This window comes from Malaclemys terrapin, chromosome 3 (genome assembly GCF_027887155.1).
Source record: "Malaclemys terrapin pileata isolate rMalTer1 chromosome 3, rMalTer1.hap1, whole genome shotgun sequence".
NCBI classification, from domain to species: Eukaryota; Metazoa; Chordata; order Testudines; family Emydidae; genus Malaclemys; species Malaclemys terrapin.
The window spans coordinates 110840014-110855194 of NC_071507.1; the positions used below are offsets into that span (position 1 = coordinate 110840014).

The 15181-nt window shown below is 41.6% G+C and overlaps 1 protein-coding gene across 1 annotated transcript in view; it reads left to right on the top strand.

Moving 5' to 3' along the window:
- Positions 1 to 15181, top strand: part of SAMD3 (sterile alpha motif domain containing 3) — an 86891-nt gene that overhangs the window by 18122 nt on the left and 53588 nt on the right. Inside the window, exons 2-4 of the mRNA XM_054024239.1 lie at positions 6186 to 6292; positions 7060 to 7249; positions 12308 to 12421. Coding sequence (XP_053880214.1) covers positions 6214 to 6292; positions 7060 to 7249; positions 12308 to 12421 — 383 coding nt within the window. The 5' untranslated portion in view covers positions 6186 to 6213. The remainder of the gene's footprint in view (positions 1 to 6185; positions 6293 to 7059; positions 7250 to 12307; positions 12422 to 15181) is intronic.

Below are 15181 nucleotides of genomic sequence, written 5' to 3' on the forward strand. Positions count from 1 at the left end.
CATTGTTTTGAACTCCTGTAGGAATGCAGAAATGCCCTTTCAAAGCTCCGTTTCTGACAGCCGACATGCAAGTCATTACTGTGGAATGCTGGATGTGTGTGAGAGAAAGAGAGAGAGAGAGGCAGGCGGGAGAGGGAAAGGTCTGCTGCTGTCTGAACTTACAAGACAGCATGCTGACATGCTCTCAGCCCCCAAAAAACCCACTCTCTCTCCCCCCACATATACACACCACACTCCTTGTCACACTCCACTCCACCCCACCCCACCCCTCCCATTTTAAAAGTACGTTGCAGTCACTTGCATGCTGGGATAGCTGCCCATAATGCACCACTCCCAATGCCGCTGCAAATGTGGCCACACCAGTGCGCTTGAAGCTGTCAGTGTGGACAGATTGCAGTGCTTTCCCTACTGCGCTCCGTGAAGACTGGTTTAACTCAAAGTGCTCTACATCTGCAAGTGTAGCCATGCCCTTACTTTACTTTTGTAAACTGCTTTGAGATCAGTGGATAAAGTATGTAACAGCTGATTTTTATTATTGGATGAGTTGGGAGTAAGATATGAGATGCCAAAATATTATGTAGATTCTTTTTTAAAAAGGGATGCAGAAGCTGTGTGAATTTTTAACTTCTTAAAAATATTTACAATTCTTAGGGGAATGTTTCAAAGTCACCAACTGGTATTCAGACTGTGCTTTTGAAATTTGCTCTATGGCTGTCCCAAATAGAGCTATTATTAGTTTCATGAATCTGCCTTCTTTTCTTAAACCAAAATGATGCACCATCACTGAAAATCTTAAGTATTAGGTACATCTTAATATTAGGTATACCCTGCAGCCTAGGAGAGCAGAGAGCAGGATTACAGGGGACAATAAAGAACCTTCTCTATATCTCGGCTTGGAAGGATTTTTCTATCAGTAAATGTCTATTTCACCATACACACACAAACTGACGAAAAAATATTTCCATTGGTGACAGAAATTTACATATAGGCAAAGTAAGAAAAATGTTGCTTGAGAATCTGTTAGTCAAAATCTAGTGATTTAGACTTTTCAGTTAGGCTAAAAAGAGACTAGTGAATGAATAGTAAAAACAGGTATGAATTGTTGATTTAAGGATATTTACTTTGTCTATTTTGACATATGATGTTGAGGAGCTGTGTTTTAATGATTTATAAAGGTTTAAAATTTTGAATCTCAATGTCTACCATCATTAAATAATTATCTGAACGACCCCATAATTTCATGGAATTATGAAAATTTTAAATATAAAAATTAAAAAAGTCTTAAAACCCATCAGTTTGTGGAACTGTGAAAATTTAAATAATAAAAATTGAAAAAAAATGCTTAATAAGGAACATCAATATTATCAGTCAAAATTGTGAAAAAGTAAAAATAGAATTCTGCCAAATATCTTAGGCTATGTCTACAATAGGAGTGCTTTTCTGCTATCCCTAAATGCGTATACTATGCTGGCAAAGTGCTGTTAGTGTGGACACAGCTATACCAACAGAACTGCACTTTTGCTGGTATAACTTGTTCTAGCACAACTCCTCCCCCCCCCGGAGCAAAATAAGCTATACTGGCAAAACTGCATTCTAAGGACTTTTGCCAGCACAGCTATGTTGAGTCACAAATCACAGCTCTTCACACCCCTGATATACATAGGCATGCCAGCAAAAGTTTATAATGTAGACTTGGCCTTAGCTGTACCATTGTCTAGAATTTTCTTCAAACTCCTGGGAGTTGACACTCACAACGTACTTATTTTTTTCTATCCTGAACTCCCTTTTGTGACTGTGCTGCCTCCCCTGCCCTCCTCCCCCGACCAACTGAGTCAAATTCTAGTCTTAGATTCACACAACTTTTTAAACGTTTCATACTGGGGCACGCATTGTACTCATTTGGAAGTTTGTCTCTCCTCTTTTCAGAGGATTGTAAGCCATTGGGCCAGTCTAACCAAGAAATAACATTATCTGGCAAAATAGCTTCCTCAAAGTCCAGGTTGCAATAAAATATTCATTATATGTTCTGTGGTTTTTGTTTTTTTCCGCTCCACTTTCACAAATTTCCTCAAAACTAAATCAGCCTGAAATTTCACTGGTGTGTTCTTATGCCATGACAAGATGTATTCAGAAGAGTTGAATCAGAAAAGGTGTTTTGGAGATAAAGTGCTCAAACAATGAGGCTCTCACTTCTAGGGAAATTTTTTTAAATTTAACTTAGTTTACTTTGAGAAAATAAACTCCCGACCTTTTAATCTAAAGCAGGGATGGGGAACCTCTGGCCCGCAGGCCGGATCCTGCCTGCTGCTTCCCTTTGTCTGGCCCGCGGCAGGTCTCCACACCGTGGGATGAAAGCCCCAAGCCTTGGTGCCCCTCTGCCAGGCTGGAGCCGTGAGCACCAGCTTGCTAGCATGTCTCTGCGGCCCCTATGTGGAGGGGTGATCAGGGAAGCTCTGCGTGATGCCTCCGCCCCCTAGCGCTGCATCCGCAGCTCTCATTGGCCGGGAATCGTGGCCAATGGGAGCTGCGGGAGTAGCGCCCGTGGGGGGCAGGCAGCGTGCACTGTGTAGAGCCTCCTGGCCTCTCTGCCTAGGGGCCGGATGTGCCGGTTGCTTCTCGGAGCAGCGTGCAGCCAAGGCAGGCAGGGAGCCTGCCTTATCCTCACTGCGCTGCCCACTGGGAGCTGCCTGAGGTAAGCGCCGCCCGGCTGGAGACAGCACCCCAAACCTTCTCCCGCACCCCAAGCTCCTGCCCCAGGTTGGAACCCCCTCCCACAACCTAACCCCCCCCCCCCGCACCCTAACCCCCTGCCCCAGCCCAGAACCCCCTCTCACACCCCGAAGCTCTAATTTCTGGCCCCACCACAGAGTCTAGGGGAAACCCTGAGCCTTCGTACCCCCGTCCCCACTGCGGGACTGTGTGTGGCCCCCGATTGATTTTTTTCTGTGGGTCAGTGGCCCCGATAGAAAAAAGGTTCCCTATCCGTGCTCTAAACTGAGGACCGATTCTAAAAGCACTAACTATCATGAGTAGTCCTAAGGATGTCAGTGGGATTCTGCTGATGTCTACTTCGACTAATAGGTTCTCTCCCCAGTAGTAAATGTTTGAAGAACGGGTGCTAACGCTGTATTGCAGTAATCATAAACAGGCAGGAGCTCTTGAAAATTGAAGCTCTATGCTGAGTTCAATCTGTACTTTATGGTCTACATTGCTAAAAGTATTGCTTCTGCTGACTTTTTTTGTTCTGCTTCTGAAGCACTGATAGTATATAACTATATCTTCTACTACTGTTTGTACAGTAACTAGCGCAATAGGGCCCCATTCATGGTTGGTCCTTATGCTCTACTGTAATAAACATGAGCAACAAAAATGATAAAATGTTTAGAAAACCTGACATATAAGGAAAGGTTAAAAAATGGGCATGTTTAGTCTTGAGAAAAAAGGATTGTGGGGGAGCCCGATAATAGTTTTCAAATATGCTGAGGACTGTGATCAGTTGTTCTCCATGGCCACGGTTGGTAGAACAAGAAGTAATGGGCTTAATCTGTAGCAAGGGAGATTTAGGTTAGATATTAGGAAAAAAATTCTTACTATAAGGGTAGTAACGCTCTGGAATTGGTTTCCAATGGAGGTTGTGGAGTCCCCATCACTGGAGGTTTTTGAGAACAGGTTGGACAAAGAACTGTCAGGGATGGTCTAGGTTTACTTGGTCCTGCCTCAGTGCAGAGGGCTGGACTAGATGATCCCTTGAGGTCCCTTCCAGCCTACATTTCTACGGTGAATAATTATGCAGCAAAGAGCCTGAATATCAGTATCCATGTTCAATGTTTCTAGCTGGCTCCATAACTCTGCCAGAATAGTGGTGGGCTCTCTATTCTCCCCGCATTACCTTTACCGTATTAAAGCATCTGTAAACTAAGCTGTGGTTGTTAAATATTTTGAAGTGTATGTATGTAATGAACGTTTGTATAAGTCTAATTTTCAAACATGACTCCTGTAAACTGCCGTCATTTAAAATAATGTGCAGAACCTGCATTTCCATGCATAGACTGTCATTTGCATGCAAAATGGATAACTACACATGCTACATGTTCAGGCCCTTTTTATAGCTGCAGTTAACTACAGTATTTGGCATTTTGGTGTGACCTGATTAAAAATGCTCTTATAGTATGGGCCATTGGCAGTTTCCCATTTTTAAGTATTTTACTTTTTTATTATTGTTTGGCTCTTAAGGCAAGTATCTTCTGCATTCTGTTTTATCTTTCAAGTTTTTAGACGCTTTTTTTTTGTCCTACTCTTCACAAGGAAGCAAGAAGTGTGACAGGAAGGTGTGATTTTTAATTTACACCAGAGTTCTCAGCAAATAATGACTTTTCACACCCTGTTATTGCAGCTTAGCCTGGGGGAGGAGTTGTATGGCTACTGTTGTCATATCAAATTAAATCCACTCTTGTAATTCAGAAAGACATTCCTTTTTAATTTAACCCTTTTCAGTTTCTGAAGCATATTTATCTTAGATGGATGAACTTTAAATTATTCTAATTATTTAAAAACTAATGGGGTGTGTGGAGGAAAGAATTATTATTGAAGCATGTAACATGTAAATGCCTATTCTCAAGTTTGGTATGGTTTTTGCCCTCCTACAGTATGACAAATTGTGACTCTCATCCTGCAATGAACTTTACAGGGGCAGACCCTGGTACCTGCATGGAGTTCATTGCAGAATCAGGGCCTTATGTATGTCTGCATTGTAAGAAAATGTTGGGTCTAGTATGTCTAATGTCACCTGGAAGGAAAATGATTAGCCCACCCAAAAAGTTCTCTTGAGTCAGCTAATGTTTTTGCCTCTCTGATTACTTAGAAACTAATTCTCTAGCTCTTCAAAATTTGCCATGGCATTCAGCGAGTGCTTGACTTCCATGCAGCAGAGCCAAATTACATCAATTTAGTATTAAAAAAATTAAAAAAACACTCATGACAGTGATGTCTCTCTAGAGTTTTAATTGTAAAAGAGTCATAAAGATGGGAAGGCAATTTCTCTGTATAAGCACATCATATCTTTCCAGTGCAGTTGTTCATTTTTTTTATTTAATTATTTATTTATTTACTTACTTACTTAAAGTTACTGACCATCTTGGGCATTTTAAAACCAAATGAAAAGCAGATTAAATAAATCAATAAAAATAAAGTTAAGAATCTTATTTCAAGCTATTATGGAGGGAGGGATTGTAATGTTTAAGGCATTTCAGTTGATGGCCTTTAATCTGTAAAGGCCTTTCTTTTAAAAATTAAAAAACAGTGCAAACTCCTAGTGATGTTTTGGGGTAAGAAGTGACTTACCATGGTTTGGTTTACCTTGGTTTCAAATAAGTAGATCAGAGCAGACATGCTCTTTAGAGAAGGACTATATGGCACATGGAATATATAAATACTTGGGTACAGCAAGTAGGATGCCTAAGGACTCGATTCTGGATGGTGCTGAGTCCCCTCAGTCCCATCAAATAGGAGATGAAGAAACTGAGTCCCTCCTAGAATGGGCCCTTCTATTTGCTCTAATATCATTATGATCCATGTGACATGCATTTCGTACCAATAGTTTGAGCCTGAGACAGAATGTGTGAATGGTGAACAACAAAAGTAGTCTGCCCCTCCCCCGGATTTTCCAGAGGCTTTTATTGCCCCTAATTGTTTGTAATCAAGATTTAAGTGTTCACTTGACTAACTGCTTGGTAGTGGAGAGAGGGTTAATGTGCTCGATTTACTATAAACATATATGTGACAGACTCTTATCTGATCCGTTTTTTTTTTCTGTAAAATGTCAGCCATTTCCTGATGAGCGTGGTGGTGAATTTCACACCTTTCTCTTCTTTGTGTGGAAACCTGGGAGTTAATGGTACAGGATCAGGTAGCATTCTGTGTAATAAAGAATGAGGTTTTTTGTTAGAGGAACAGAGGGAAATCAGGGAGGAAAAGAAGGGGAGGGGAAGAAAGAAGGAATTGTGGAAAAATTGGCTGCTTGAAATAGATATTACTTTAGCAGGTAAATAGCAGCTTTATTTCTCAATACATGTTTTTACTCAGAGCATGTAACATTGCCTCAGAAAGACTGAGCATTCTGTTGTCTTGGGAAGCTGACTCTGGAGTGGAGCATAAAAATAAAACATTCCTTTATTTTCATTCCACAGTGGAATTTTACCATTGCAGCACCTGAAGATGGAAAGTTGGTCAGTTGATGAAGTCTGCAACTGGTTGGTGCAGAGAAATTTAGGAGAATTAGTTCCTAAGTTTCGTGGTAAGTCTTTTTTGTTAAATGTGTATTTCCTGTCTCTCTGCTTGAAAAAAAGTATAGTCTGTTTTTTAATTTCCACCGTCTAATTTCTTGTTTATGGATAGTATTCAATTTTGTTTGTTTGTATTTAATTGCCGTTGGGTAACTTCAGCTTTTAACAGAATTTATTAGGGAGAGGACAGACCTGATAAATCAAAATGAGGTTGTAAATTTATTATGAATAGTCTGGAAGAACTGCTATGAGAGGGACTGAAAACCTATAAACATATACACCTTCTAGGAACAAAATTGGGTTTACTGGCATTTGTTTAGGGCCATTTTATATTTAATATCTGTGTTTGTACTGATGCAACTTTGATATGTAAAAGTTTGTTTTATGGTACTGTACAAAGGATTGAGAGAGATTGGCACTCAAACATGCTGTGCAATCTCTAAAATGTTTTCCCTCATTAACAAAATACCAGTATATTGTAAATAAGCCTGCCTTAACATATTAAAATATCCAGTTTGTCAATTGCTTTGTGTCTAAGGCACAGAATTTTGTTACTGGAAGACATCAAACCACTAATTTGTAAAATAAGTTAAAATTCTTGCCCAGCTTTTTGGAAGGGATAGTAGCGAAAACAAATGATCTTGTGTTACAGTTGATGTTGAAGAACTAACCATGTTTGCCTTTGAGAACCACCTACCTTGTAACATCATGTTGTATTAGGTATTCAGAATCTTACTACACAGTAATACGTAAGGATATTTTTCTCTTCAATTTTCAGAGGAAGAAGTGAGCGGAGCAGCTCTTTTGGCTCTTAATGATCGGATGGTGCAGCAGCTGGTGAAGAAAATTGGGCACCAAGCAGTACTAATGGATCTGATTAATAAATACCAGCAACAGAATAATGGACTACAATCTTTTACTTACAGTTGTGAAATAACTCCTCCAAAGTCACCAGAAGCAAACAGTGGGTGAGTCTGTCTATGCGTGAAACAAAATATTATTCTGTTTAAGTATGGCTGTAATCTTCCCTCTGTGTTTTCATGCTGGCATTCATTAGCTCCATAGCTAATATGTTATATAGTTAAGTTATATAACTTCTGTACAATTTGAACCCCAGCTGAAATGTTTAATTTAATACTTTGTGGGTTTAGACATGATGTAAACATTGCTGCACAAGTTGTTATAGGTGGGGCTGATTGCCCTTACAATACTTTGTAATCAGTTGTTTATAACTTTGCCAGACTATAACCATTTTAGCTGAAACATTCCATGCTGGATGTCTGACTTAATTTCTAACCACCCTCCCCCCCCCAGCCCAGTCTTCCAAAACAATTCAGACGTCCCTGAGTATGAGGCTGTGGAGAAATGTTTTGCCACTTTAAAAAGTTCTGGGGACATGTCCCTGTTAAAAATATTGTGGGACCTTTTCTTCTAAATGCTCTCGACTCATAGTTTGGAGAGGGGACTTGAAATTTGGCAGAGGGGCAGCCTTTGTGTCAGGGATGGGCCTTTTACCATTCTTGGAAAATCCACCCAAATTTGGCCAGGTTATAAGTCTTTGAAAAATCTCAGTTCACAAATGCTCAATAGAGACATTTTAGAAGATTGTGCCTGCTGAATTTCCCAAAGATTCTGACTGCACTGGGCATGTTCCAGTCCAGGGTTCAACTGGAATTTCCCTGCAATTGCAGCTCTGTGCTGCTGTGCGCTGGGCCAGGTTCATCTGTGAGTACCTGAACAGAGAGCACAGTTGACAAGGCCTGTCTCTCCTGTGCTTTCAATGAGCCTTCTGCTGGGGAGCCTGGAGGAGGAAGCTGCCTAATTCGAATGCAGGGAGGACAAGAGCCAGATCTACGGAAGTGGGTAGGGAAAATAGATTAGGACAAGGAGGTGCAGGAAGACTGGGACTTGGACGTGGGGGTGGCAGAGTCTTGGACTTGAGGCTGGTAGGGGGAGGAGAGGGAAAATGGGGTGGGGGCTCAGACTGGGAATTGGGGGGAGGGGGCAGGGAGGTGCTAGGATTTCCTGGTTTTTAGAGATGGTTTAATTATGCTGGTGGGAGAACTTTCTCCCGCTGGCACAGAGACCTTACAACAGTGGTACTGCTGTGCTGCTGTAAGGTCTCTAGTGTAGACAAAGCCTAAGTGAGGATGGGATTCAGTGGATGAGTCAGGGGTGGGGATGAGACAGGACCGGAACAGGGACAGGTTGGAGGAGATAGAGTAGAACAGGTCACTCTTTAGCATGCTTGGAAAAGCCTGTGCCCACTTGAGAACACTGCCCTCCAGAGCCTGGAATGGAACTCAAGAATTCCTGAGTGTCTCTGTTCCTCTGGTGTCAGCAAATATCTATGAACGCCCCCTTCCCCCGAGCAAAGTGTCCAATCCCTGTCTATTGGTGGTCCAGATAGAGCATGGTACTTTTAATTTGGCCCCCTTGTGCGCATACATTATGATACTGTTTTTAATTGCATGATCACATATTATCCCCTTCGACCCCCACCCCACCTCACCCTTGCCTCGTTCAGTGCACTGCATGGACCTGCTCTGAGGGTGATGCAGGGTTGTGTAGCGAAGGATGTTGTCTGTCGAACCCCTGCTTCGTTTGTTGCAGAAGTTGGAAGGTGTGTACTGAATGAGGCAGAGAAAGGATGGTCTTGTAGTTAAGGCAGTTGAATGCTGCCCTGGAAAATTGGATTCTATCCCTGCCTCTGCCTCAGAGCTCCAATGTGATATAAGTCAAGGATATTTAAACCAAACTTTTCACAGCTTGACCACCTAACTGTGTGTGCCTCATTTTCTGGGCATGTGACTTGAGCCCCTAGGGGTCTGATTTACAGAAGTGCTGAGCACTCACACCTGCAACTGACATCAATGAGAGCTGTGCTTTAGATACATTACGTGCTACATAATACTAAGTATTCTGAAAATCAGGTCCTAGGCATCTCAGATTGGGCACCCAGAACTAGTGGATACTTTTGACTTAAATTTTTCTGTGCTTCAGGTCCCCAGAGGATAATAAAATGGGCATAATAATTCTCCCTCATCTCACAGATGTGTTTTGAAAATAAATTCATTAATGTTTGTGAAGCACTCATACTATAGTGATGAGCACCAAAGACCGTGAGAAAAAGAATACTGTCTTCATCGCAGGATATAAATAGTATTCATTAAATAAAGCCTGGAGCCTCACTTTGAGCAATGTGGGAAAAACAAAATATTGAATAGTTGCTCAATAAGAGACCACAATCCATTCTGTGCACTCAACGAGGCAGAATCCTGTGGACAAAATAGTATGTGATGATATAATTAATGATTGTTTCATAAATGGATACATACAAGGCGGCTGAATAGAGGTTCCACAGGCAATCTTAGTTTTGGAATTTCCTACTTTATGAATGCTTGACTTTGCAACTTTAATAATGTTCTTTTAACATAGGTTTGTGTATGTGTAATAAATATGTATGCTGCACAAAATTTTTTCAGGAATTCTTTCTTTGACTTTGTTTCATTCTCTAGAAACCAGAATTTGTGCTATCTGTGATTTTGGAGCACTGTAATAATTTTTTTTACTTTTAACATTGTTAATGGTTTTCCTGCAAACCACCTTTTGACATGGAGAATCAGATTATTTGGGGGAGAAAACAGAAATGCGCAGATCTATTATATAATATATACACGTGCACAAAACGGATTCATTTTTTTCACTGTTCGCTTGCTGACACTAGACCAGATTACAGAGCCCTTAATTGCATATGGGCTGCACAACCTGGCTTGCTTTTTGCAGCATCCTATGGCAAAGCATCTGTCACACTGTAAGCAATATGTCCTTCATCCTTTCTTCTGCCTCCATTCCTTCTTACATGAATGCCTTTCTTAATGTTCATGGGTGCTTTCTTGGCCTACCACTCTTTAAGTTCTCTTCCTTTCTGTTGTTTGCTGTCTTTTGGTTGTCAGGTGAGAGAGAATGATTTCTATGAGCAGGCATTTTGTACAAAGTCAGCTTAGCTCCTGCTTATAAAATGAGAACTGCATTAGTTGGATAGAGTACTGTAGGCACCTAAATGAATAGTCACTGTATAAAAATACTAAGGGTAGAGGTGATGAACTTGACCAGAAATACTGTATCTGAAACACGTCCTATGAAGTCTGGATCAGTATCTGGATCTGGGCTTAATGCCTTGGGCCTATTGCTAATTGTGAGGTCAGAGTGTACCTGCATGTGCACTAGCACCAGAGGAGCTCTTTGCATGGTGTCTTCATGGCCACATATGGAATTTCATACATCAGTTATTTGTAGACTAACTGCTCCCAAGTTCAGTTGGGAGCCTGAAGCCACATTAAGAAGATATCTGGTTGCTCTGACTTAAGTGAGTGGTTTGAAAAAATGACTAGGGAAAATGAAAAGGCCCACTGAAAAGGAAATCTGCACTCAAACATGCCTGTTCTTGAGGTCACTTGTCAGCAACAGGTCCCCATGCACCAGTTGTATTAGTTTGTCCACTACTGTAGATGGAACAGTGATTTTGCACACCACTGCAGACAGTGTTCTTCAGACTTAAAAGATGCTGCAGAGATGGCATGCAAAGAAGTCTTCAAGATCTATATTATAAATAGCTGGAACACTTCTATGTTGCAACTGGCGATGGGTCCAGACTTCCCTAATATTCAGGTTCAAGGAAATCACAAGAACACTTTCTTCAACAATGCTGGAAATGATATATTTACAAATGTTTCCGTTTCAGTGTCTCAGAGGTCTCAATGAGAGCTGCTTTTTTACTGTTCTTAGCAGAAGGTCCAGTCTGATGTAGGATAGAACAGAATCTGTTATTTTTTTGGCAGAGCGAAGCAAGGTGCTACCCACTCTCAACTTGATGTCATTTTTCTTTAGGTAATATGATAACTTTTAAACACTGCGTCTGATCAATTCCAAAATTATGGGGAATGTTCTAGGCTGCAATGGGGCAAACCCTACTGATTTCAATGAAAATTGACCTTTGGAAGCCCTTGTATCTGCTTACCAGAGCTATCTGCTTCAGTCAGGTCTGTAATTATCCAAAAATCAAAGAACTGGTTGATGGCAGCCATTAACACCTTCCCATGCTGAAGGACTTCTCCTCCCCAGGTAGAAAAAAAAAGAAATAATGTGGAGGGCACAGAGAGCACATGTCATAGGTGCAAAATGGGGGTGAGAGGAATGGGTGGAGAATGGGGGACACACGGAGCCCCTGGCACAGCAGGGAGGAGTTGCCGGGAGTCCCTGAAAATACAAGTAGTGCCTGATGTGTGCAATGAGCTCAGCCTACAGAAGCAGTGAAGAGGACAGCTCTCTAGGGCCTTGTCTACACTGCCACTTTACAGCACTGAAACTTTCTTGCTCAGAGGTGTGAAAAAACACACCCCTGAGTGATGCAAGTTTCAGTGCTATAAAGTGGCAGTATAGACAGTGCACCAGCGCTGGTAGCTACTCCCCTCGTGGGGGTGGTTTTTTTACAGTGCTGGGAGAGCTCTCTCCCAGCGTTGGTGCCGCGACTAGACATCCACCTTAAAGTACTGCCGTGGCAGTGCTTTAACATTGGTAGTGAAGACATATCCATAGTTTAATAGAGCCTGCCTTACAACACTCTGCAAGTCTCTTGTTTTATCATGTGTTGTAATGGTGAACTGTTTCCTGTAAGTTAGAAGACATCAGACACTAAATATAGCAGAAAAAATAATCAAGAAGCTGCTGTATCTATGAAACTTTAAAAATATTGTGATTTACTTCTCTGTAATTACATGTCTTGATTAGAACATCTCTTAGCAATATTTCTTTAGTTTCCCTTTTAAGTTGGCTGGATCTAATGATTAATTTAATTTAATTCATCAGCCACTTCAGACACATCAGCGTCACTTAAGGACTATTCAACATGTTAATGTTTTTGCATTTGCTATTTTTGCAACAGGTATTTTGGAATCTTAGAGTATATCTCTTTGTACAAGCTTTGCAAAGTGTACAGCTCACCAATGAAATTCCTTCTCTTCCAGCTCCGTGGGCATCCAGGTGTTCAGTGCTTTAAGTCCTACGGAGCAGACAGGTTATATCTCTCCAACTGAAAAGTATGATGGTGGATTAATTGACCGAAGAGTGCTAAAGCAGAAGTGAGTTTATAGTGCATTTGCTAATTCTACTTATGTTCTGAAAACCGCATTACATTTCTGTTTTGCTGATGAGACTATGAAGTTATTCCACATTGCCAGGAAGTCCTATAGACTCCATCAGAAAAGTGAACTGGTTTGTCCCTAAATACTGAAGTACAAATTAGGGATGTAAATAGAATTTTAAAAAAGTAACCATTTAAATTATTAAAATGGTATCAGTTAAACATTTAACCATTAACAAATTCAAACATAGGCACGGGAACTAAGGGTGTGGAGGGTGCTACAGCACTCCCTCCCCCCCATTTTACACGGGTCTCAGCTGCTGGCCCTCCGTCCGCGGTCCCGGCTGTGGCTGCCAGCCCTCTGCCCAGGTTCCTGGCTGCTGGCCCCGCACCCAGACCTGGAGAGGGGTAAGGAGGCCGAGGCTGGGGCCACAGCTGGGGACGGGCATGGGGCTGGGAACGGAGCCCCAGGCACGGGGCCGGTAGCCAGGACCCCAGGTACAGAGTGACAGTGGAGCCCAGCGTAAAACGGGGGGTGCTGTAACGCCCTGCACCCCTAGTTCCTACCCTATGACGTCAGTTCCATAGCAATGGTCTGGATTCTTAACAATGCAGAATCTAGTTCCACAAGCATTATGAAATGGTATTGCTGCGGTGTTTTTAATGTGCATGTTAGACATTTAACCATTAACTGAATACATTATCAGTAAGACTGATGCTTATCAATTACCCGGTTAACATTTTACATCCCTAGTACAAATCTGTCTTCATATATACAGGTGTAATTGTCAGATAAACAAGCAGGAATTGGAACACACTTATCTAGGGGTAGACCTGAGTCCTGGTTCAAAAGTGAAGTGGTCTGGTTAGAATTTTTTTTTTCTACGTTTCTCATTTGTCAGTCTCTTATGAAGAGCCAAAGGGAGGAGCTGATCGGCGGGGCCCGTTGGTGGACGGAAGGTGCTGTGGGGAGGGAGAGCAGCTGATTGGCGGGGCCCACTGATCGGTGCTGAGCATCCACTATTTTTTTTCCTGTGGGTGCTCTGGGGCTGGATGTCGGTTTTCAGTGTAGATCAGCCCTGAGTGTGAACCTTGAGCCTTCAAGCAAAATACTCAACCCTTTTATCCACTTCAACCAGAGGAGCCATCCAGACTATCTAACCAGCTTTTCTAGTCCCTTAATGAAAATTCCTAGAACACAGGGTAAGTCTACACAACAAATGAAGGTGTGATGATAGTGTGGGTAGACATATCCATGCTAGCTTTAATCTAGCCAGCGCAAGTAACAATAGTAGTGCACACACAGCAATGCAGGCTTCAGCACAGGGTAGCAACTCAAGTATGTACTCAGTGTCCCGGATGGGTTTGTACTGGGGCAGCCAGCCTGTACTGAAGTCCATGCTGCCACATCACAACTTCTGTAGTTACTTGCACTAGCCAAATTAAAGCTAGCATAGGTATGCCTACCCATGTTATAATCACACTTCTATTTGCTGTGTAGGTGTGCTCATACATCCTGTTCGACACCTTGGCAACTGGCATGCAGCCAGCATAACCTCCTCAGGCATATGTACATTAAACTTCACTTCTATTAACAAAAACCAACCAAACTACCTGGGAGGGAAGAGGCGGCATGAGAGCAGGGCCTCGAGGGGAAGGAGGAGTCAAGTACCCCTGGAAATCAGAAAGTTGGTGCCTCTGGTTAGGGGTGTAAAAATCTACACCCCTGAGAGGCGTAGCTATACCAACCTAGCTCCAAGGGGAGACGGCACTTGGTTGATGGAAGAATTCTTCTGCTGACCCAGTTATTGCCTCTCAGGGAGGTTGATTAATTACAGTAATGGGAGGACCTTTTCTGTACTGTACTGAGTGACTACACTGAAATGCTACAATGGCACTGCAGGTGTGTCACTTTAGTATTTTATGTATAGAAACAGCATTAGGGAGAGATTATAGCTGGTGTTGCTGTGGGTTTGACTGCTGAGGTGATGGTTATTTAATTCTTAAACATAGATTGGGGGTTTAAGAAAAACCTGTTTTGACTACTGATATTACAATTCAACATAATGTTAGTCTGATAGTTCTGCCAATGTTTATGGGGGCGGTTCTTAGTGGTTTTTCTTTTGTTCATCTTCTTCCAGGACTAGTTCATTTTTTCCTGTTTTTATATATTTGGAGTGTTTAAATTCTGTACATCTTTCTCTTATATATGTTTTCCCCTTACTCATGGAAACGGCTTCATTTGAACTAGTGTAGTAGTAATATACTGAAAGAGAGAATAGAGTCTTTGGGGTTGCTACACAGGAATTTAGGCCAATATAGTTAAACTGCTATTGTTAAACTGGTCAAAATATAGCGTTTTAAATTCACATTCTACCTTACCCTGATAAAACTTCTCTATATAGACAAGCCCTAACAACCACCTTCAAAATATGCTTCTCGATATCACAGAGAGATTGAGGGAGACTCTGTCTAGCTCTGATAGTTTAAACCCAAAAATAACAGTTAACTTGGTGTAACAAAAACATAATTTATTTTACCCCTTCTCTTCCTCTATTGAAGAGTCATCAAACTGCATTATGCATCCAACTGATTAGCTCAGAGGTCACTATGGTTAAATTATTTTTTAGAGATTGGGTAAAAGTAAAAAAGTGTGGAGTATCCAGGGTCTTAAAGTTTTCTTGTGTAAAAATTTGTTAAAGTGGTAGCAATGCTGTTTTGTGAGAACACCCACTTAGGATACACAAAATGCTCCCAT